Source organism: Hirundo rustica, chromosome 11 (genome assembly GCF_015227805.2).
Source record: "Hirundo rustica isolate bHirRus1 chromosome 11, bHirRus1.pri.v3, whole genome shotgun sequence".
Classification (NCBI taxonomy): domain Eukaryota; kingdom Metazoa; phylum Chordata; class Aves; order Passeriformes; family Hirundinidae; genus Hirundo; species Hirundo rustica.
Window position 1 is genome coordinate 2,105,700 of NC_053460.1, and position 21,135 is coordinate 2,126,834.

The 21,135-nt window shown below is 51.9% G+C and overlaps 2 protein-coding genes across 2 annotated transcripts in view; one reads left to right on the forward strand and one right to left on the reverse strand.

Moving 5' to 3' along the window:
* Positions 1–7,463, forward strand: part of ZCCHC14 (zinc finger CCHC-type containing 14) — a 37,541-nt gene extending 30,078 nt beyond the window's left edge. The window contains exons 10-13 of the mRNA XM_040075637.1: positions 51–178; positions 444–584; positions 654–2,105; positions 3,380–7,463. Coding sequence (XP_039931571.1) covers positions 51–178; positions 444–584; positions 654–2,105; positions 3,380–3,435 — 1,777 coding nt within the window. The 3' untranslated portion in view covers positions 3,436–7,463. The remainder of the gene's footprint in view (positions 1–50; positions 179–443; positions 585–653; positions 2,106–3,379) is intronic.
* Positions 7,464–7,598: 135 nt separating this feature from the next.
* Positions 7,599–15,453, reverse strand: MAP1LC3B (microtubule associated protein 1 light chain 3 beta). The gene is made up of 4 exons (XM_040075810.1): positions 15,277–15,453; positions 12,710–12,765; positions 10,331–10,437; positions 7,599–9,100 (listed from the first exon to the last, which is right to left on the reverse strand). The coding sequence occupies exons 1-4, from the start codon at positions 15,314–15,316 to the stop codon at positions 8,926–8,928; spliced, it is 378 nt and encodes a 125-aa protein (XP_039931744.1). The 5' UTR covers positions 15,317–15,453; the 3' UTR covers positions 7,599–8,925.
* Positions 15,454–21,135: the final 5,682 nt, after the last annotated feature.

A 21,135-nucleotide genomic window follows, 5' to 3' on the forward strand; every position in this document is an offset into this window, starting at 1 on the left:
GTGTTGTAGCCGCTTTCTGTCTCCTCATGCTTCTCTCCATCACCCTGCAGGGAGAAATCAGAGAAACGGTGCCTAAACCCCTCCACACCTTCCTCAGTGACCAGCAGTGGGGTGGCCAGGGTTCCCCCCACTTCCCACGTGGGGCCTATCCAGGGTATCCGGGGCAACCACGCCGCAGGTAAGGGGAGCAGGAGACACTGCTGTGCTCAGCCCATTCCTGGGCTGCTTCTTCCCCGAGCTTTATCTTCCAAAAACCATGGGCTTAATAGGGAGCAAGCGAAAAGTCTGATTTGGGTGATGATAGGGGGCAATAAAAAGTGATTTTTTTCCCCGTGGCTCTGCTGGGAACGGGCAGCTTCTGTGGTTGGGCTGTTCCACCCGTGATGCGGCCGCGTTCTCCTGAGGTGCCGGCGGCGTCACCTCCGTGTCCCCTGTCCCTGCAGAGCTGCGAGTGGACGTGGATCAGCCGGCCCACCCCCTGCCCCGGGAGGGCAGCTCCTCCGAGTACTCCAGCTCCAGCTCCAGCCCCATGGGGATCCAGACGCGGGAGGAGAGCTCGGACAGCGCCGAGGAGAGCGAGAGACGTAAGCAGAGCGCCCCGGCCGCGCCCCGTGCCGTGCCCGGGGCTGCGCTCACGGCTCCTCTCTCCCCAGGCCTGGAGCTCCACCTGGACGCCTCGGACAAGGAGAAGCCGGTGATGCTGCTGAACCATTTCCCCTCGAGCTCCGCCAGGCCCACGGCCCAGGTGCTGCCCGTGCAGAACGACGCCGGCTCGGGCCCCGGCGGCCACCACGCGCTGCCCATGCAGATGCTGTCCCCGAGCCCGTCCCACATCACCCCCATCCGCGTGCTGGGCTCCGTGCACAAACCGGAGCGCGGCTCCGCCGACATGAAGCTGCTCTCGTCCTCCGTGCACTCCCTCTTGTCTTTGGAAGAAAGGAATAAAGTGTCTCCCGGCTCCAGGGGCGGCATAAAGATGGAGAAGGGCTTTGGGAACGCCGTGGTGGATGTCATGGCCGCGTCCTCTCCGCACCAGCCCTTGCAGGTGCTGTCGGGGGGCGCCGAGAGCGGCTCCCCCACGTCCACCATGAACTTCGGGCCTCGGACCAAAGTCGTCCACGCTTCCGCTCTGGACAGAGTGATCAAACCGGCCCAGCAGCCGGGACTCATAGTGGAGACGAGCACCGCCGCCACGGTGACGTCCAGCACAGTCTTCCACGTGGCTCGTCCTCCCATCAAACTCCTGGTGTCGTCGTCTCTTCCCACCGACTCCGCCATGGCCGGGCAGACTTCCTGCTCCAGTAATATGCAAATAACGGTGTCCCCCGCAATAATCAACCCCCGGACTGCTCTGTACACAGCCAACACCAAAGTTGCCTTTTCTGCCATGAGCAGCGTGCCCGTGGCGCCCATGCAGGGCAGCTTCTGCGCCAACAGCAACGCGGCCTCCTCCAGCAGCCACCCGTCGCCGTCCTTCACCACCATGGCCAACCTGCCCAGCTGCCCCGCGCCCAGCTCCAGCCCCACGCTCTCCTCCGGCGCCGACAACAACTTCTACAGCGGCGGCGGCGGCGGCGGCGGCGGCTCGGCCGGGAGCGTCCCCGTCCCCAACCAGAACCATCACCACCACCACCACCAGCAGCCGCCGCCGCAGCCCCCCGGCTGCATGGTGTGCAGCTCCTGCGGCTGCAGCGGCAACTGCGGCTCCAGCGGCATGACCGTCAGCTACGCCAACTACTTCCAGCACCCTTTCTCGGGACCTTCCATGTTTACTTTCCCTTTCCTGCCCTTCAACCCGCTGTGTAGCAACGGCTACATCAACACGCAGCAGTACAACAGCAGCACCACGTTCCCCGTGGTGCACACGGCCTACAACGGCGGCCTGGCCCCCGACTCGGTGATGGCCGGACAGTCCACCTTCGCCGTGCCCCCCATGCAGAACTTCATGGCGGGCACAGCCGGGGTGTACCAGGCACAGGGGATGATGGGCAACGGCAACGGCTCGAGTCACAAAAAGAACGGGAACCTCTCGTGTTACAACTGCGGGGCCAGCGGGCACAGAGCTCAGGACTGCAAACAGCCGCCCATGGATTTCAACCGGCAAGGTAAAGCCCTTGGGCTCTCGCGGCGCCTTCCCTTCTTCGGGCTTGTAAAAAGTATTTTGTTTTTGAAAGCTGACGGTCGGAGCTGTTTTGGGCAGCTCCATTGGGAGGGCCCAGGCGAGGACTCGGGTGTGCTCTGTGGGGTTGGAGCTGTTTTTTAGGGAGGGGAGAAATAGCGAGGAAGGCTATTTCTGTGGACAGGTTGCAGCAGAATTGCTGTTGCTGCTTCTGCCTCGTCAGCCGGATCAGCTTTGGTCACTATTGCAAGTTCTCCTGGAATTCTGGGAACTGCAGTCTCTGTTCCTCTCCCCTTCCTGCCCGACACGATAACCTAAGTGAAGAACTGCTGTTCAAACCCTCCTGGAGGTCCTGTTTGCTGCTGCAATTATTTCATAGCACATGTTGCATACATACTTAGAACAGAGGCTTCTCCAGCAGAGAGCTGAATCCTTAATTCCAGGCTAAAACAGCTAAAAGAGAAATTCTGCTTTACCAGGAGTACTTTGTAGTACCATTTTTCTTTTTTTATTTTGATTATCTTACGTTGAGATTACCTGAGAGTGGTGTGGGTTAAAAAATGAAATGCAAACTCTGAGTGAAGAGCACTGAGGTTCCATTTGACATGGTGCCTTGCCTGTAGCTTTTACCTGGATTCATTTTTGTGTGGTCTCAGCGGTTTGAACACCATAAATTAACGAGTGTCAGGTGTTGGGCAGCAATTTACAGCAGCAAAAAAGTAAATACTGAGTGGAATTCCTGTGGCAAATGGGGCCAGGGGGGAGCAGAGCTGCTGCCTCATCAGTCCTGAGTGGGAGAACTTCAGAAATGCAGCAGACTCTGATTTTTTTTTAAAGTTGGATTTAATTTCATTAATTAAATTCCCATTTAAAGCCTTCCAAATTTTTTTACAAGGGCATGGACTGACAGGACGAGAAGGAATGGCTTTAAGCTGAAGGAGGGCAGGGTTGGATGGGATACTGGGAGGAAACTCTCCCTGTGAGGACGGGGAGCCCCTGGATCCCTGGCAGTGCCCAAGGCCAGGGCTTGGAGCCGGGATGGTGGAAGGTGTCAGGGTTGGAACTGGATGATCTTCAAGGTCCTTTCCCACCCACACCATTGTGGGATCCTGTGACTCCCTGAAACAAAGCCGTGCCAGCCCTGAGTCTCCACCCGGGCTCCAAAGCACGTGCGTCCCGCGTGTAAGAAGCAGCGGGGTCGGTTTGGGAAGCTGGGGGAGGTGGCTGATGTGTAACCCTGTGTCCCTGTCCCCGTCCCAGGTACGTTCAGGCTCAAGTACGCCCCTCCCTCCGAAAGCCTGGACTCCACAGACTGAGGTTTCCCCACCAGGCACCACGATGCTGTAAAGCCATGGAGAGCGACGGAGATCGGACTACAAAAACTGAGACGTCCAGTTGCTGTTAAGCTTAATGTATTTTTTAATCCAAAGGTGCTTTACTTTATTAGACTAGGTAGAAAATCTAGCTTAGGGGTGCAGCCAACCCAGTTCTGATTGCCAAATTCAAGCTTTGTTGTTGGAACTCCTGACTCCGTGTCCTCGGACCGATGGATGGATGGATGGTGGAGCTGCAGTTCCTGCTGGAAGTACAACATCCCCTGTACCTTTTTTTGGCTGGAGAACGTTGCCACAACGGGACTTTTCCAAGGGGAAAGGCCTGACTCCAGGGCAGCTCTGTTCTGAGGTGGAAGGTAGGAGTGGCCGGAAGGACATTGGCACCCCTGGGCTAGGTAAAATGTCTACTTTTTTTCAAAAGTGATCAGGCACTAATCTCTGGGATTTTTAAGGATTGCACTACAGAAGAATGTAAAACTCTTCAAGCTTTCTGCACTTTTAGCAGACAGTGTCACTCTGAGACCAGTGCAAGAGGCAAAGAAGTTCCAACCTTTACAAATTGGCACCAGCAGGCTTACGGGACTTAATTCCACAATAAAAATCCTAAAAAGTCTCTCTTTTCCCTTCCAAAAGAACACACACGGCAGTTTCGGTTCCTTCTGGAAACAAACTCGTGCTTCATTGTCTCACCTGTTACTAGCTAGTGCTGGCTTCCCAGCACTGGAATAAACTTAGTTTCCAAGGGTCCAAGTCCCAGAGACTCCAGAGTCATAAAGGCTTCAAGGATATTTTCCTGTAATACACAAAACCTTCACGTCCTGTTACTGTACATAGGTCTCTTTCACAGAAACCTTATTATTCTGCTTTTGTAAATGAATTTTAAACCATCCTAAAAAAAAAAAAAAAAAAAAGAAAAAAAAAAAGTCAAACTAAGAACTCTGGCAGCAGAGTTGATAAGCTTTTGCTTTACTTTATATAAAATACCCTTTGGCTCCTACCCCAGGATTCAGGAGTGGTGGGAGTCAAAACATGTAAAAGGTAGTAAAAACTTCATTATTATCAAGACTTGGAAGGATTTCTTGTCGGCCTCCTTCGTTGCAGTAGGTTGTAGATGAGTAGCTTTGGTGTTAACTACTTAGTCCATCATTTTGTGGGTGACAAATCTAAATTAGGACTCGAGAGGAAGCCAAACCCATCTCGAACTGCTAATTTGAAACACTTTGGTCCTGTCTGGTTGAAAGAAGATCCTAATCCTCATGGCTCCCCCCCCACACCCCGGGAATTTGACGGCATTGAATGGGTGAGGCCTCCTCTGTAAAAGTGTCTGACAGAGAGATGTTTGCATCCTGTCATTTGAGAGACACCTTTAAAGTCTGAAGCCTTGTTTACACTTGGAGGTATTCCTTCCGCCAGGATGGATCCATAGGATGTGTAGTGGAGCAGTGACGTGGGGAGCCCTCTGGGAGCAGGAGGGTTTGGAGGGTTTGCGTGTTTTGGGGAGCTCAGCCCTTCCTGGCCCGTGCTCAGAGGAAAGGAACATTTTTGGGGCCATCCCTGTGTCCCCGTCTCTCCAAGGGCAGCCTGAGCCTCGGGAAATGTGGGTGGGCAGAACCAAACCCGGCCCAGGGAGAGATCCAGAATCTGAATTTGCAGAACGGTTGGTTTAAACAAACAAACAAACAAAGATCCTTTTTATTGCTATGCAATAAGAACCCCCTGGTTTGTGTATCCCCAGCCCAGCTCCCGCTCCCTGGTGGCTCTGCCTGCGTTTGAGGACGTTCCCTGTGTTCCCATGAGCAACCTTCAGACCTACAACACTAAAGGGATGAAAACTGACAATGCAATTTACTTTGCCTTAATGAGCTGAGACAATGGTAGGAACAGTCTGTCCCACTGCATCATGCCCAAGGAAAACGTGCAGTTCCATGTTTACTATTTGCAGCTTTGAGGGTCTCTCCAGTGGCCTGGAACACGTGCTGAAAGCCAAACTTAGTGTTACTGTTATTATTATTGTTGTTGTTATTATTTTTTTCACTTTTTTTAGACAGTATTTTAAAATTGTATTTAAAGAAACTGTATTTCAACACACATGTGAGTGTTCAAAACCCTCTCGAAACAGCAAAAAAACAGCAGCAGCAGCAAAAAAAAGTCATTTATGTACCAGTTGTGTTTTGTTTTACTGCCCAAGGCTGGACACAGTTGTGTCTGATCTTCATCACAGAAAAAAAAATCATATCAAAAGGACTGTAAAACTGAACTTCTGTCCAGCAAATTGTTTCATTCCTTTCTCCAGAGCTTTCTTTAGGATCCTTTTCCTGTGTGTAGAGTTAAGGCTGATGTTTCCAGCAAACTGTTTCATTCCTTTCTTTGGGATTGTTTCCTTTGTGTCAAGTCAAGGCTGATGTTTCTTCATGTGGCTCGTGGCTGCATTTGGGTGACGCTTTGGAACGGTTGGGTCTGGGTTTGGAGTAAGATCCAATCCAGAAGGACCTGGAGGCAACACGAGTGTCCGAGAGGAAAATCTGGTGAGCCAGCAGCAACCTCAGAGCCTTCCCCAAATCCCAGCGAGCTGGGGCTTCAGACCTGCCAGTGAACACCCTTCACTCTGTACCCAGGACAGCCAAAGTTGGTAAGTCCCAACAGAGCACCTTAATTCCATAAAATTATCCTTAATCTGTTCTTAAAAGGCACAAATCCGTCTTTTTACCCCGAAAAAGCAAGGCAGCTCAGGTTGGAAGTAGAGTTCCAGCTGCCCAGCCTGAAGGAACCAGTTCCTAAACCCTATTTTTGTACCTTGAAAGATGGAGATTTCAAAGAATGTTACTTAGCCCTATCTTTGTCCTGCAAGTATAAAAAGAATTAGTTCTCTAGATGGATTTCAGTGTGGAATGGGAAGGATTTTTCAGTGTAAAAGGGAAGGGAATCCCCAGCCATCTCCCTGCAGGGGCACAGAGAATCAGCGAGGAGCCTTTCCCAGGGGAGGGAGCAGCTGGTAGTGAATTCCAGCTGCATTTTCCATTTGATGATGGAAAGACTCGAAATAGGATGGAATTTCCAGCAAACTCCTCCTCACCCTGCAAATTAAGCATTAATAAACATTCTGAGCTCGACCCTAATGGGGAGAGCAGAGAGGGAGGAGAGGGAAGCAAAACACTGATCAGAGGGTTCTGCCCGACTTTCATTGGAATCTACGTTTGAACCGTTACTAAAGTTGATCAAACCTGGTTTTTATTCGACCCAGCTCTGCCACACTCAGCTTTTTGTGAAAACCTTTTCATACCACGGTCATTAAATCTTGGCAAATTAAGCACCAGACTTCCCAAAGCACCAGTCCGGCGCCAGACCTCGGCCATCCCCCCAAATCCCATTTCCATATCCCGGGATATGCCGGGATATGGCGCCAGGCAGAGCAGTGCTCCCCCCAAAATCCTGCAGGGGAGCAGAGCTGTGCCAGGGGCACCCTCGGAGCGCTGGATTGGGCTAGTCTGGAACACCTGGAAATGGGATGAATGTGAGCAAATCCGGACAAAAATCCACGTAACGGAGCGTTTGTGAGAGTAGGAATCACTCTGGCTGGTTGAGGCCCCACAGCTCTTGTAATAAACCCTTGGAATTACCCATTTGTTCCCTGAAATTTTCCTGATGTACACAAGAACTGTGTTGGTACTGAGGCAGAAAGCAAATCCCGTGTGTTTTCAAGTGCAGATTAACAGCTTCTCTTGGACATAACTTTCCATTAGGAATGAAGGAAATTCCTGCTCCATTTGAGCCATTTCTTTTACTTCGATCACTTCTAGTATTACAAATTCTGCATGTAACTTTATAAATATTTTAAATAGTTTTGTAAATATTTAATATTCAGCTAATTTGATTTTGAATTGTAAATGTCAAGTATTCTGGTATTGGGATTTTTATGTTTTATTATACTTTGTTAAAGGTTAAATTGTACATTTTTAGAATGTTTTTATCTGAGTAAATTTAATGTATGGAAAATAAAGAGTTAAACAGAATCCCTTGGCATTGGCTTTCATTTTAAAGGGATTCAGCTGTGTGGGGGCTTCTCCAGATCGGCAGAGAATTATTTTTAATTCCTTTATAATTGTCTTGCTGTGAAAACGCCTAGGAATAAACCACACGAGCCGGGATTAAGTTGGGATGTAATCCATCCATATCAGCACTGTATTAATTTTAAAAAAGCAACATTTGTACAGGAATATCAGTCGATCACGTCGTAATTACAAGTACGGTTTGTCAGTTACGAGTTAAACGAGTTCTTACACGAACGGAACTAAACAGAGAACAAGCTGCATCGAAAAGTTCACGGAGTAAAAACACAAAAGGACGATAAAAAAGGGGCCGGGGAGGGGGGTGGGAGCCCCGGGAAGGAGATGCATGCAGAGAGTGGAGGAGGTACAAGGTGGAAGGAGGAGGCGCAACGCGTGGTGCCAGGCGCCGCGCTATTGCTTCTGTCCCCGTCAGAGCCGAGCTGCCGGCGACACCGGCGACACGCGGACACCGCGGGGATCCCGCCGCGCCTCGCTGGACAGGAGGAACGCAGGGTTATCCCACGGGACGGCTCCCCTCTGCACGGACACAGGAGCCTCCGGCCGCGCCACGCATCGTTTGTTTGTCAACTCTTCCCGGCCCTGAGCTGCTTCTCCCGATCCCCAGGCGCGGGAACGGCCGGCCTCCGGGGCTTAGGGGGCACGGTCCTATGGGTCACTGGAAGCCAGCTCAGATGAACACACAGGGATTGGGGAATTTGTAACAGACTGGAGTTTTATTTCAGTGTTACCTCTTCGGGTGTGTATTTTACAGTTAGACACTTCTAAAACTACGATAAAGCTGTGGTGTTTGGTATGAGTATTCCAGAAACCGGCACCGCCCCTGAGCGTGCGGTGCCCAAAAAAAACCGGAGACGCAGAGAGTTGTCCTTCCCCAGCTCACCCCAAGCACTTGCCTTAACTCCCTGCAGCGCTGACACGAGTCTGACTGGAGCTGCAGAAGGTAAAGCTCCCCTCTGGAACATTAAAATGCATTTGCTCTCATGAGAAACCTTCCCGTTTAAAACCGAAAAAAAAATTTAAGGAATCGTAGGGAGATTTTCCCGCAAACTCCCAGGAAACGCTTTAGTTCCTCCCTGGTGCCTGTTGGCTCGTTAGGAAGTCAATCGAGCGTCCCTTTCTCTGCAAGTGTCACACGCACAGTCGGGCTCCTTTCGTCAGGTCCGGACCTGTAAATGTGCCTGTGTGGAGTATTATTAGGGCAGGTTTCAAAGCTGGAGGTGCTCGTCTGTACTGTTTAATAGTCACAAACAAGGCAAGGTGAGATGAGACACCCGCTAAAGCAAGACTATGCTAAGGGCTGAGAGCGTAGGTGACATCCGGTTCTTTCCCTGGGGGGTGTGTGGGGAACAGTGGGGGTGATGGCCAAGGGTCAACCCAAATCCTAGGCTAGGGCCGCTGGCGTGTCCTAGGCGGAAGCCGGCGCTCCGAAAGTCTCCTGGGAGGCGTAGACCATGTACAGGAAGCCGTCCTCGTCCTTCTCGCTCTCGTACACCTCAGAGATGGGCGTGGACACGCTCACCATGCTGTGCCCGTTCACCAGCAGGAAGAAGGCCTGGTTGGAGTTGAGCTGCAGGCGTCGCCTGGGGAGGGGACAGGGGAAAGGGGGACAGATGGCAACGGACAGCGCTCAGCGACGGCGGCAAGGGCAGAGCGGAGGATCGGGGAGTGGTTTAGGGTGGAAGGATTTAAATAAAGCTCATCTCGTGCCAAGCTGTGTCATGGGCACCTCTCCCTGCGTGTCCCCGCCCAGCCCTGTCCCTCAAAGCTGGACTGAATTCCTCCACTAAATCCAGGCAGGTGCATCCACGGGCAGAGCCCTCACTGAGGGGAAAAGCTGCGTTAAACGAGGGACTGGGAAGAAGCACCCCTGGCATAACCGGGGACCTTTGGCTTGCAGCTCACTGGGATGAAAACCCAGAGATCCTTGGGAAGATTGGGAAAGATGAGCAGAGCTTCCTTGCAAAACCTGGGCAGCTTTTAAACTCGTTTGTCACCAGCTCTGTAAGGGCCTGGGTTTAACCTCGGAGCATCTCACTCCCTTCTCTCCCAGGAGAAGCGTGGTGGGAAGGGCAGGGAGCCACAGGCTGCACAAACTGCCTGGCACAGGAAACAGCTGATTGCTGGATTTCCCTTGATCATTCCAGCTCAGGGGAAATGGGGGTTTGTGCTAAACTGCCTCCTGCAGAGCAGAGAGCAGCTCTCTTCCCACTTGATAAACCAAGTGAGCAACAGCAGCTCAGGAGTGTGGAGCTGCCACCAAAGCAAGGAAAGAATAGCTCAGAAGAGCTTCCTGCTGCTTCCACTCGCTGCTGAGGGGCAGCAGCGGCTGCAAACAAGGATTTATTTAGCTCCCAAGCACAGCCCTGGACAGGGACCCTTCCAAAGCCAGACTAATCACTCCAGAGACAGCAGGCTGAGGGAAGGCAGCAGCTCTCCAAGGTTTGGGAAGGATGGGCTTTGCTGCGCATCACTGGAGCTGGCTGAGGCCCAAGTCTGGCTGGTACCAAGTTATTTATTAACAGTCAAGCCAGAGAAAAAAGGTGGGAAAATCCTTCAGCCTGCAGTTAACCTCTTTGCCCAGGGCCTTTCACGTTCCTGAGAAACTCTGGAAGACTTAAACAACCTGGTTCCTGTCTCCAAAGCCCTCTCTGCTTTTCTTCCTCCTGGAGGAGCTGGGATGTCCCTGTGACGGTTTTTGTTTGGACACCCTGGACAACTCCCACAGCCCGTGGCCTCCACGAACCAGCTCCTGCTGCAGCGTGACCATCACGAAACAAGCTCTGCATCACAGAGCATCCCAGCAATAGTACCTGATAATTTTGATTAGCTCGCTCATATTGACGTGATCTGGCACCAGGAACTTGGTCTTATCCAAAACTGGAAGCTGCTTCTCTCCCTTGTACCTTTCAATGATCACCTGAGAAGAAACACAAAAAGCAGAAGATGTGAAAGGCAGGAACAGTGTCTGGTGCCCTCACCTCCCCCCTCCCTGCTCCATTTCCCTTCCATCTGTGAATGCAGCATCTCCAGTCTGAAAAGCAGTAATTCATGGTTGGGCTCAATTATCTTAAAGGTCTTTTCCAACTCAAAGAATTCTGCGTTTCCATGAGAATCAATCCTCATCACGTGCTCCTTCTGTTCTGTTTGCAAGAGCCACTGCACAGGGAGGTAACACACGGGGATTTTACAGCACACATCCACAACTTCAGTGCAATTTTAAAAGAGTTCCTGTGCTGCAATCATTTAACTCAGCACTGAATTACCCAGCAACAAGGAAATCCAAGGAAAGATCAAGCCCACTTCTCTCTAACACACTGCAGTGGTTGACCAGGGGTTTGTGCTGCTATAGAAGTCTTCCAGAACGAGCAGTTTTCACTGGAATTTCTCCAGTTTCAGGCCATCTCTTTAAGAACTACCACTCCAGACGACTCTGCTGTTCCATTCACCTCCCATGGTTCCTCTAATACGTGAGAAAAAGCTACTTTGGAAGGGGTATAATCCCTCCCATTTCCAAATTAAGGAGAAAATTTCCTCAAGCATGCCCAGGAACCAGTAACTCTGCCAGCATTGCTGCGTAATAACCCCTTAATTCACAGAGAAACTGCAGATTTCCCAATTTAAGCAACACCCTGCCCAGCAACTGAGGGTAGTTCCTGCTTTTAAGAAGTGATCTCAGCACTCGTGTGCTCCCGTTTCCACGGCCATGTGGCGTTTGTTGCTTTTCAGTCAACAGGAGCTAAGTGACACCCGCCCCTTGGATCCTCTCCATGCTCACGGGGTCTGGCTGTGTTGATCTTAAAAAGCTGCACAGGTGAAGAGAGGTTGATTGAATTCTACCAGAGAAAGAGCCTTACATCAGTTGAAATGAATGCCAGCTCGTTCTGGGTAACAAAGCCCCGCTATTTTTAAGCAGCTGGGCCGTAAACAGTAGGTATTTCTAACAGCAGAATGGAGGATGTTGACAGCACAGGAGGGATTTATTATCTAGTGTGACATTGCCACCTTATCTCATCCAGAGCTGCTAATGACAGTAACGAGGCAGTGAGTGGCCCTGCAGGGATCGCTGGGGGTTTGCATCACCACACCTCCAGCAAGTTCCTGAGGTACCTCTGAATGTTTGGTTGGAACCTGTCCCTGGCTGACTTAAATGTGTTTTGCCATAAATCCCTGGCTTTCAGCCTGTGGTCACAGAGCTCGGGGACTATGGCTAAGTGGTCTCTGAAAGGTGAGTGAAAAAACAATATTTGTCAGGAAACAGATCTGCAAGGAAAGCGCCTTTTGGGAAAAGGAAACATTCCAAAAAAGTCAGAAAAACCCTGCTGCAAAGTATTCCTTGTTCCTCTGCCCAACTGCACAGGGAAGCAGCAGTGGCAGCTCCAAGGTGAAGGAGTTTAAAGCCCAAGGAAAGCTGAAAACCTTTCGGTTTCTGCTTCTACAGCAGCTTCTGTCAGTGAACTTGCTCAGGGAGCAGGCACGGTTGGTTCAGAGCAGAGTTTCCACACACTGGGGTCACCAAATCTCATCACAGAGCCAAAGGCTGAGGGTCCCCTTCAGTTCCCTCTGCTGTGACAGAACACAATCCATGCCCTTTGCTTGCAGGATATTCTCTGCATTTTTGAGCATGCCATAAGTAAAATAAAATGCAAGCTTAGGCAGCATTTGGAGCTGAGCAGCTGAAGAGTGACAGTAAGGGGTGATATCCAGCGTGAGCTGGACAGCCCAGCAGCATTCCTGGAGACCTAAGCACGGGCCCTTTCCCAGGAGAAAGGCATTCCTGTCCTTCTCACCACAGGCTGATGAGCAAATCCGCATCTGCCTCTCTGCTCCTGTCTGCTCTTCTTGGTGAGCCTCTGAAGACTCCTAATTCGGAGAAGAAAACCACAGAGAGAAGAGCTGAGCGCCCAGGAGGACCTCAGAGCTCAGCTGGGGCGTGGTTTTCTTCCAAGTTACAACACACAACTGCAAAACTCCGGAAACACCACATCCTCCAGGCCCTGTGAGCACCTTGCTCCACCACACCAGCTGTGAGAATTACTCCTTGAGAACGCTCCTGAAATCCAGGCTTAGCCACCCTGAACAGCCACAGCTTCATTTGGTCACCTCGGGACAGCTCTTCCACAGGTTTCTAACTGCTAAAAATAACATGAGACTGGAAACTGAAGGAAAAAAATTAAAAGAACCGGACTTACAGGTATTTTAGTGGGATGCTGATCCCGAATCAGTCGTACATCTTCCACTCTTTGTTCTGCAAGGGATTAAAAAAAAAAAAAAAAAAATCAAATCTGTTTAAACATTCAGAGTTAATGCCGTTATTTCCTTATTTCTCCGCCGCTGGAGAGAGGGATCACGTGTCAGGAAAAGCCAGAAGAGGAAATTCAGGCAAAGCAATTTCCAAATGGGCCAGCACTATCAGGAGCACAGCCTCTCCTGTGACAGCTGATCCCCCGCTCCTTAACCCAAGGTGACAAGCGCTGTGTGCACCTGCCTGGCACTCCTAGAAGTGTTAAAGGAGATCCTTTCCTCCCCACACCCCCTCACTTTCTGCCCACATTTAACCTCACACAGTTAAGGCCTCAAATTACACCGCCCAAGTTAACAACTAAATACCCCGTGCTATTTCTGTCGGGTCCCAGAAGAGGAAATGGTCAACAATTATTTGAGCCCCGGGACTGGCCCGAGCCTGGCAGCATCAGCTTTCCTTCAGCGCTCTCGCCTTACAGAATTCCAGGTTTTATTTTGACTCGGCCGCACCCATTGTTGCGGGAGCTGCTGGAGGCTCTTGCCGGACCTGAACATTTTGCCACTCTAAGTGCCAGTTTTCAGGATAAAGTTCACCTCTCCTCAGACAGAAATATTAATAGAACAGATATCACGAGCCGGGCTAAAGTACACGAGGCAGTGTAAACAGCGCGGCTGCTTTCAGGGGCCGCCTCATCTCTGGTCCCCTGCCTACTTTCAGATTCAGTGAGCTCAGTGTTAACCCCTCTGTTTTTCAGCAGGACGGGGCTTTCCAGGCCGTTTTCAGGCTCCAAACAGCTCCGAGAGAGATGATTTAGCGTTGCATCACGGCTTGAACACACACCTGCCTAAGGAGAGGAGCGCTTAGGCCAGCTCCCCGTCGGAATGCTAATGGCAGGACACTCAGCAATAACATCCCTCAGTCTCCTCAGTCCGTGTTCGTGCCCGTGGAATAAATAAATACATCCTCCTCACGAGCCCCGGCGAGGAATGCAGCTCCCGTGAATCACCGCTGGAAGCTGCAGGTGAATCAAGCAGAACTCAGGCAAGGAGCACGCGAAGCCTTCACCTGAAAGCCACCTCACGTCCCGAGCCACATTCCCACAGCCCAGCGGGAGCGCTTCAAGGGCAGAGGGCTCCACCTCGTTAAAATACTTTTTAAGATTAACCAGAAACACAAAAGATACGTGGAGAAAGAGAGTTGAGACCAAGCATCCACCTGGCGAGCGCTAACTTTTCAGCTGGAACAGGGTCTGTTCGCAGCAGTGTTATTCAGCAGAACTCCTTGGAGTAGAAGGAACACAAACCGGGGCAAATCATGGAGATTATTGTGTGTGGCATGTTCAAAATCAGGCCCCAGCCAGCCACAGATAAACACTGTTCTCTGACGACAGTAGTTGCAGTGGCAACTGCTTGGCTGCCATCCTAGCTGAACTTAATACCTGCAACAGAGGCTGCTGACGGGCGACGGGGTCAGCAACAGTTTTGGAAGGCTCCGAGAAAAGGGGAGGCATAAACCAGAGACTTTTGTCAGATCAACATCCTCCCCGCACCACTGCAGGGAACAGCTCACATCTACCACGACAGCAAAGGCAAGGGTGGGCACATCACAAAGCTCCCTTAAGCAGCTTGACTTTAACCCAAAGGCAGGAAGAAAGGAAAATCTGGATCAATTACTTCCACCGATTCCATCTCACGTAGGGGATTTTATAGTCCACGCAGAAATAGGTTACGCTGCCAGTTCGCGTTACCCTCGCAGCGCTTCAGCCTCCCTCACTGACACACATGGGCAGATCCCGAGCCCTCGGATCGCTCCGGTCCCATCCTGAGCACGCACACCAGAGCGGCACGGCTCTGCCGGGGCTGCTCCTTCTCGAAAGGGACTAATCTCATTTTCCCAGCCATCATTACACAGCTCTTTTCGATGCCCTGCTAGTTTTCAACAGCCAAACGGGGACAAGGAGCCACACCGCGGCTGCCCGGGTGGAGAATTCCTCACCCCGCGCCAGGCACCGGCTGCCAGCGGAGCTTTAATTCCGCTGCCGCTGGCGCGGAGGCCGCCGGACACTGAGCAGACACCGGAGGGAAGGGCAGGCCCAGCTCCTGGCACACACGCCGAGGATGTTTCCAGGCTCCTGGGAGTTTTACAGTCGATAATGGATGATGCCACGAAGAGATCTCTCCGCCCCAAGCCCCTCTCTCAGGGCAGAGCCCACCCGGGGCACAGCACAGCTGCCGCCCCGCACCTCCCGACACCACAAAACCCCCCCGTCCCGAAGCGCCGGGGTAAACAACCCCGGAGAACCGCCCGGCCTTTGACTCCGTCGCAGCCCCGAGCAGGCCGGGACGCCGGGGCAGCCCCGCTGTCAGCAGAAGCCGCCCGGGGATCTTCGCAGCTCCCACCGCCGTCGGCCCCCTCCCCTCCCCTCCTCGGCGATCCCCCCTCCCACCGCAGCCCGCCGGGGCCGGGAGCACCGGCAAGGCCGCAGCCCGCCGCGTCCCTCCCCGGGGCGCTCACCGAAGGTGCGGCGCTGCTTGAAGCTCTTCTCCGAGGGCATGGCGGCGGCGGCGGCTCGGCCCGGGCCCGGCGGCGGCTGTGCGCGGCGGCAGCGGCAGCGGACACCTCCGAGTGCCGGCGCCCGCCCCCCGCGCCGCCACGGCCGCTCGGCCGTCAGCTGACCCGCGCGTCAGCGCCCGCCCCGCCTCGCCTCGCCTCGCCTCGCCCCGCCGGCATCTTGAGTGTGGCGCCGCGGCTCCGCCGCCACGGCCGCGCTCCTGATCGCTGACACACGGCCGGGCCGCTGGGGGAGTGACACGGTGCTCTCTGGCAGCGTTCCGATGTGCGGCGCACAGCCGTGGCTGCATGGGTGTCAGGCCGTGTTCTTCCTCAGTGACAACAGCCGTGGCCGCGTCGGTGCCAGGCCGTGTTCTCCTCAGTGACATACAGCCATGGTCGCATCGGTGCCAGGCCGTGTTCTCCTCAGTGACACACAGCCATGGTCGCATCGGTGCCAGGCCGTGTTCTCCTCAGTGACACACAGCCATGGTCGCATCGGTGCCAGGCCGTGTTCTCCTCAGTGACACACAATCATGGCCATATCGGTGCCAGGCCGTGTTCTCCTCAGTGACATACAGTCATGGTCACATTGGTGCCAGGCCATGTTCTTCCTTATTGACATATGGTCAAGGCCGCCTCAGTGCCATGATCTGCGGTGCACAGCCGTGGCTGCATGGGTGTCAGGCGGTGTTCTTCCTCAGTGACACACAGCCGCCATGCGCCCATCGGTGCCAGGCCGTGTTCTCCTCAGTGACACACAGCCATGGCCACATCGGTGCCAGGCCGTGTTCTCCTCAGTGATACACAGCCATGGCCACATCGGTGCCAGGCCGTGTTCTCCTCAGTGACGCACAATCATGGCCATATCGGTACCAGGCTGTGTTCTCTTTGTTGACATACAGTCATGGTCACATTGGTGCCAGGCCATGTTCTTCCTTATTGACATACGGTCAAGGCCGCCTCAGTGACACGATCTGCGGCACACAGCCGTGGCTGCATGGGTGTCAGGGTGTGTTCTTCCTTAGTGACACACAGCCATGGGCGCATCGGTGCCAGGCCATGTTCTCCTCAGTGACACAGCCGTGACCACCTCAGTGCCAGGCCATGTTCTCCTCAGTGACACAGCCGTGACCACCTCAGTGCCAGGCCGTGTTCTCCTCAGTGACACAGCCGTGACCACCTCAGTGCCAGGCCATGTTCTCCTCAGTGACACAGCTGTGACCACCTCAGTGCCAGGCCATGTTCTCCTCAGTGGCATAGCCAAGGCCACCTCAGTGCCAGTCCGTGTTCTCCTCAGTGACACACAGCCATGGCTGCCTCAGTGCCAGGCCATGTTCCCCTTCAGCAACAAAAAAGAACAATCTCCCCAGGAAACCGCTGGATTCCCCAATTTTGTGCACTTTTAAGATTCAGCTGTCTTGTCTAGATGGTGTTTTTGCCAAGAAAGGCTGGTCCAGATGATCCTTGAGGTGCCCTCCAACCTGGTATTCCACTGTTCCATGGTTCCATGAACACACAGCCGTGGCCACCTTGGAATGGCCCACAACATCCCCTTCAACACGAGCACTTAAGCACTTTTCTCCATGCAGAAGTGCAAGTTCAGTGGTCTGTCAGCAGTCTGCCTTCACATTGACACGGCTTTGTGGTGGAGTTTACATTTGAAGAGCAGCATTTTAGGAGCAGGTGCTCCACTTCTCTCGGAAGCCACCCCCCCGGCCTCATGCGGTTTGTGAGGAATTGATTAAATCACAACTTCAGTCACAGATACCACGTTGTGAGTAAAACTGCCCAACTGTTTCCTGCTTAGCAGCTTTCTGACACAAGCTGTTGGCTGGAGCCTTTCAGCTGCATCTCTCTTTCTCTCTCTTTCTCTCTCTTTCTCTCACATACGTTCCCGGCACCGTGTTTTGAAATTTAAGGACGATTTTGCAGCAATAGGGCGACGTGACCTCGCTGTACAATCCAAGGGACAGGGGACTGCGGGGATTGTCCTCAGGAGTACAGGGAGAAGGACAGTTTTCTAACAATCTTAGAGATTTATCAGTGTTCTTGCATTTTTGGGGCGGAGCGATGCATTGAAGCTGGAGTGAATCTGCACTCACACAAAGGAATGAGGGTTCATGACTTAATTTTATGATTCAGGGTCACGCAGTTCCAGTGACCCGTCATTATGAGGCCATTAAAGATGTGACTAACGAGGAAACGCAGCCCTAAGGTGTATGATTGCTCTGCCCATCACATCACTGTCCAGGGATAAGCAGGTGACACACGGGTGACCAGCAGAACACTGATACATCTGCAGCTTAAACCAGCAATCCCAAATTTCTGCATCAGCAGAACTCTTCTTTATTTAAATGCCTGCCTTTTAAAAAAATACATTTTCCAGGCTGAGGAAATTCCACCATGCTCTCGGGATTGTGTCTGAGGGCTGAGGGCAGGAGGATGAGCTCCGGTGGAACCCCATAATGTTAATTTTGGGGTGTTCAGGTGCGTCCTGGTGTCAGGGCTGACATTTCGGGGCTCTGCGTGCCGTGTGGTTTGCATCCACAAGCCGACTGTTAGCAGGGCTGCAGCTCCGGCTGAAAGCATCCATATGGTGCTCGGGGAGAGCCACAATCAGAGTATCTGCTGACAGGCTGGGCTATCACATGTTCCTCTCATAAATAATCCGCAGAGACTGTGAGAAGGAAACTTAGATCCACGCCAAGACTCGCCTGACCTTTCCCTCCTCAGCTCAGCCTTCGCCCGTGTCTGCGTGTCGACAGCACAGACAGTTGGCGAGTCTGGATTTGAGGAAGGTGTTAGGAGCAGTTGGAATGACAGCATGGACCTAGCCTTTGGGATCAGCTCTGCCTCAGCACAGCTCCCCATCCCTGGTGAGAAAATGCTGCTTTGGAAAACGCTTTGGCTTTGGGCTCAGCAACAGTGCTGGAACGGAGCCCTTCAAAAATGGAGCCGCAGAGCGTTTTTATCCTGGCCTTAGAACACTTTGCAAAGCATTTAGGCTGAGGAACAGGAGACTTAACCCAAAGGGGACATTACATCGTCTTCAAATATGCAAAAGGTTTCTGCAGAGCAGGAGGGAATTAGCTCTTCCCTGCATGCTGCAGGACCGGGATGAGAAATAATGAGCTTACAGCTTGGAAAAAGCCAGAGAAATTAGGGACTGGGCTAAGGGTAGGAATTATTGAGCACCAGAAGAAATTCCCTAGGAAAAAAAAAAAATTGAATAATCACCTTTGGATGTTTTTATTTAATGAGAAATTAGTAAAACATCTGCTCTGAAGAGTTTGGGGAGAGTCGTTCTGACCTCGGGGAGAAGGATGGGGTAAATAATCCCCCACAATCCCTCTCAGCCCTAGTTTTGCATGAGGCAAAGGAGATGTGATTTCCCAAATTTACAAAGCAGGTTAGAGCACAGGCTGGGTTTGGATTCCAGCTCAGATCCTCCTGTCTGCACCTAATACACCAGATTAAATACTAAGTATAAAAAAATAAAAACAAAACAGGTTTTCCCAACTGCTCTATCTTCCACAAGGTTGGGTTGGTGTTTTTTTTTGTTAAAAATCCAGTATGAACAGTGACTCCAAACCGTGGCTGATATTCACAACATTTCCCTTGGGAAAAACTCCCACTTTTTCCTATTTTTTTCCCCACACGAGCTGCCTCACAATGAAACGAGTGTATTTCACATTCAGAATAATAAATCATCCCCTCATTTTTCTGGTACAATGGGACTGAAAAGGCTTTTATTTTTTTTTTTTTTTTTTAATCCAAGGGAGAGATGAAGCTGTGCTGCACCCTTCCTGGAAGACAGCACTCAGTGTGTGGGGCTGGGAGCTCAGCAGCTGTCAGCAGTATTAAATTCACCAGGAACACGGAGAGAAAAGCCCCATAAAATAAAAGGAAGGACACCGTGCTGATAATAACTTGCATTTCAACCCGAATTACAATACCTCCCCTCAGTTCTTTTCTCACAAATTGTTCTTATCGATCCAGCTCAGCCCAAGATTAATGTGGGTTTGCTTTTCTTGTAAGTGTGCAGCCATTACCCAGCTGCTATTGGAGATTTTCAGGCAGAATCTGACTGTAGAGAATTGTTTGCCGTGCCTTAAAATAACTCTTCTGGGAAATGTTCATCTTAAATTTGCCTCGAGATGGTGGCTACCCTCAAGAACAAATTCCCACACTTTAAATTTCACCTTCTGAGTTAAGAGAACTTTAAGAAGAGGTGGTGAGAATGGCAAAATATCAGTTTGGGGGGGGGGGGTAGAAAAATGTAATTTGAGAGAAGTGAAAGTAGACAGAAACCCCACATTTTGCCTGGGTGGGTTTTCTCTGAGGTCTAACAACAGCTGAGCCCGTCCCTCAGTAGGAACACAACGCTGTCTTTTGGAATATCGCACGTTCTGGACTATTAGACACGCTTTTTTTGGATGGTAACTCCAAGCTAACACACAGATGTGTGCAATGTCCTCACAAAAAACATCATTTTCCTAGAATGTTTGGTTAAAAACTCACTGCGCTCCCCCTGCACGGAGGATTGCCCAAGACATCATTGCCGGGTACCATAACTGACATCAGCTCCTGCTGTTCCAGAAAACAGCTCTTGGCTCCAGGATCAAGTTTGAAACGGGAGATGTTGCTCTCAGGACGGAACACGGTGAATCAGTTGGTGTAAGCAACAGGGAGCTGTGTTTGTGTACTGCTCTTCGCTCAGAAAATCCATCACGTCTTGGCAAGCGAGCGCGGGAGGCGGAGCGGGGAGATCGTGGAACAACGCAGCGTGGAACAAGGTCTTCCCCTGATTTTTGATACTCCTAGGACTGAAGCAATCCCGCACGTGTTCAAATATTAACTGAGCGCTGCGTCGCCCGTGGTGCAGTAAACATTCTCCTCGCTGGCGTTCTGTGAGCTGCCTGGGACTGCACAGCCTGGAACAGCACCCCCAACACCTGACCCCTCCAGAGCAGGAGAATCCTTCTGCCAGCTCAGCTGCTTCAGGTGTTGAACAGAACTAAAATGTTCAGGCTGGACTGGGGACGAAGCTGGAGGGACAAGAGCTGCTTGTGGTGGAAGGGCTGTGAGGTCTTGGGTGACTCCAGGCGCTCACGGCCTTTGGATCGGCTGATTCCTTGTGGCAAGGACAGCACGCTGAGGAAAGATCATGCCCTCCTCCATAAATCATAGAATCATGGAATGTTTGGGGTTGGAAGGTTGGAAGTGGTCTCAAAGGTTTGGGTTTGGAAGGGACCTTAAAACCCATCCAGTGCCACCCCCTGCCATGGGCAGGGACACCTTCCACTGTCCCAGGCTGCTCCGAGCCCTGTCCAGAGGGCGCTTCCAGGCAGCCACAGCTTCTCTGGGAACCGGTTCCAGGGAAGAATTCCTTGCCAATATCTCATCTATCCCTGCTCTCTGGTGGTGGGGTGTCAGTTAAAGAGAGGGCACTGAGCTCTGCTCCAGAGCAGAAGGATGTAAAGCACTTCCTGAGCCATCAGCAGCTTTCCTGCAGTGCTCCGGGTTTTCCCTGAAGAGCCCAGCCTGTCCAGTGGTGTTTATCCTGCAAAATCTGGTGAGAACAATGTCCACAGAGAAAGCTGGGAAGTGGGAAATCATAGACTCAGGTCAAGAAGAGCTGTTTTCCAGCTTAAAATATACCCATTACAAAAACCAAAGCAAAACTCTTCGGCCTTTCTGTTGGGATATTCTCTCTTTGATGTGTCCTCCCACCAAGGAAGGGAGCAGTTCTGTAGGAGGCAGGAGGGGTCTTTGTTTTTGATTACAGAGCAGAAATCTCAGTGCAGGCCCATGCCAAAA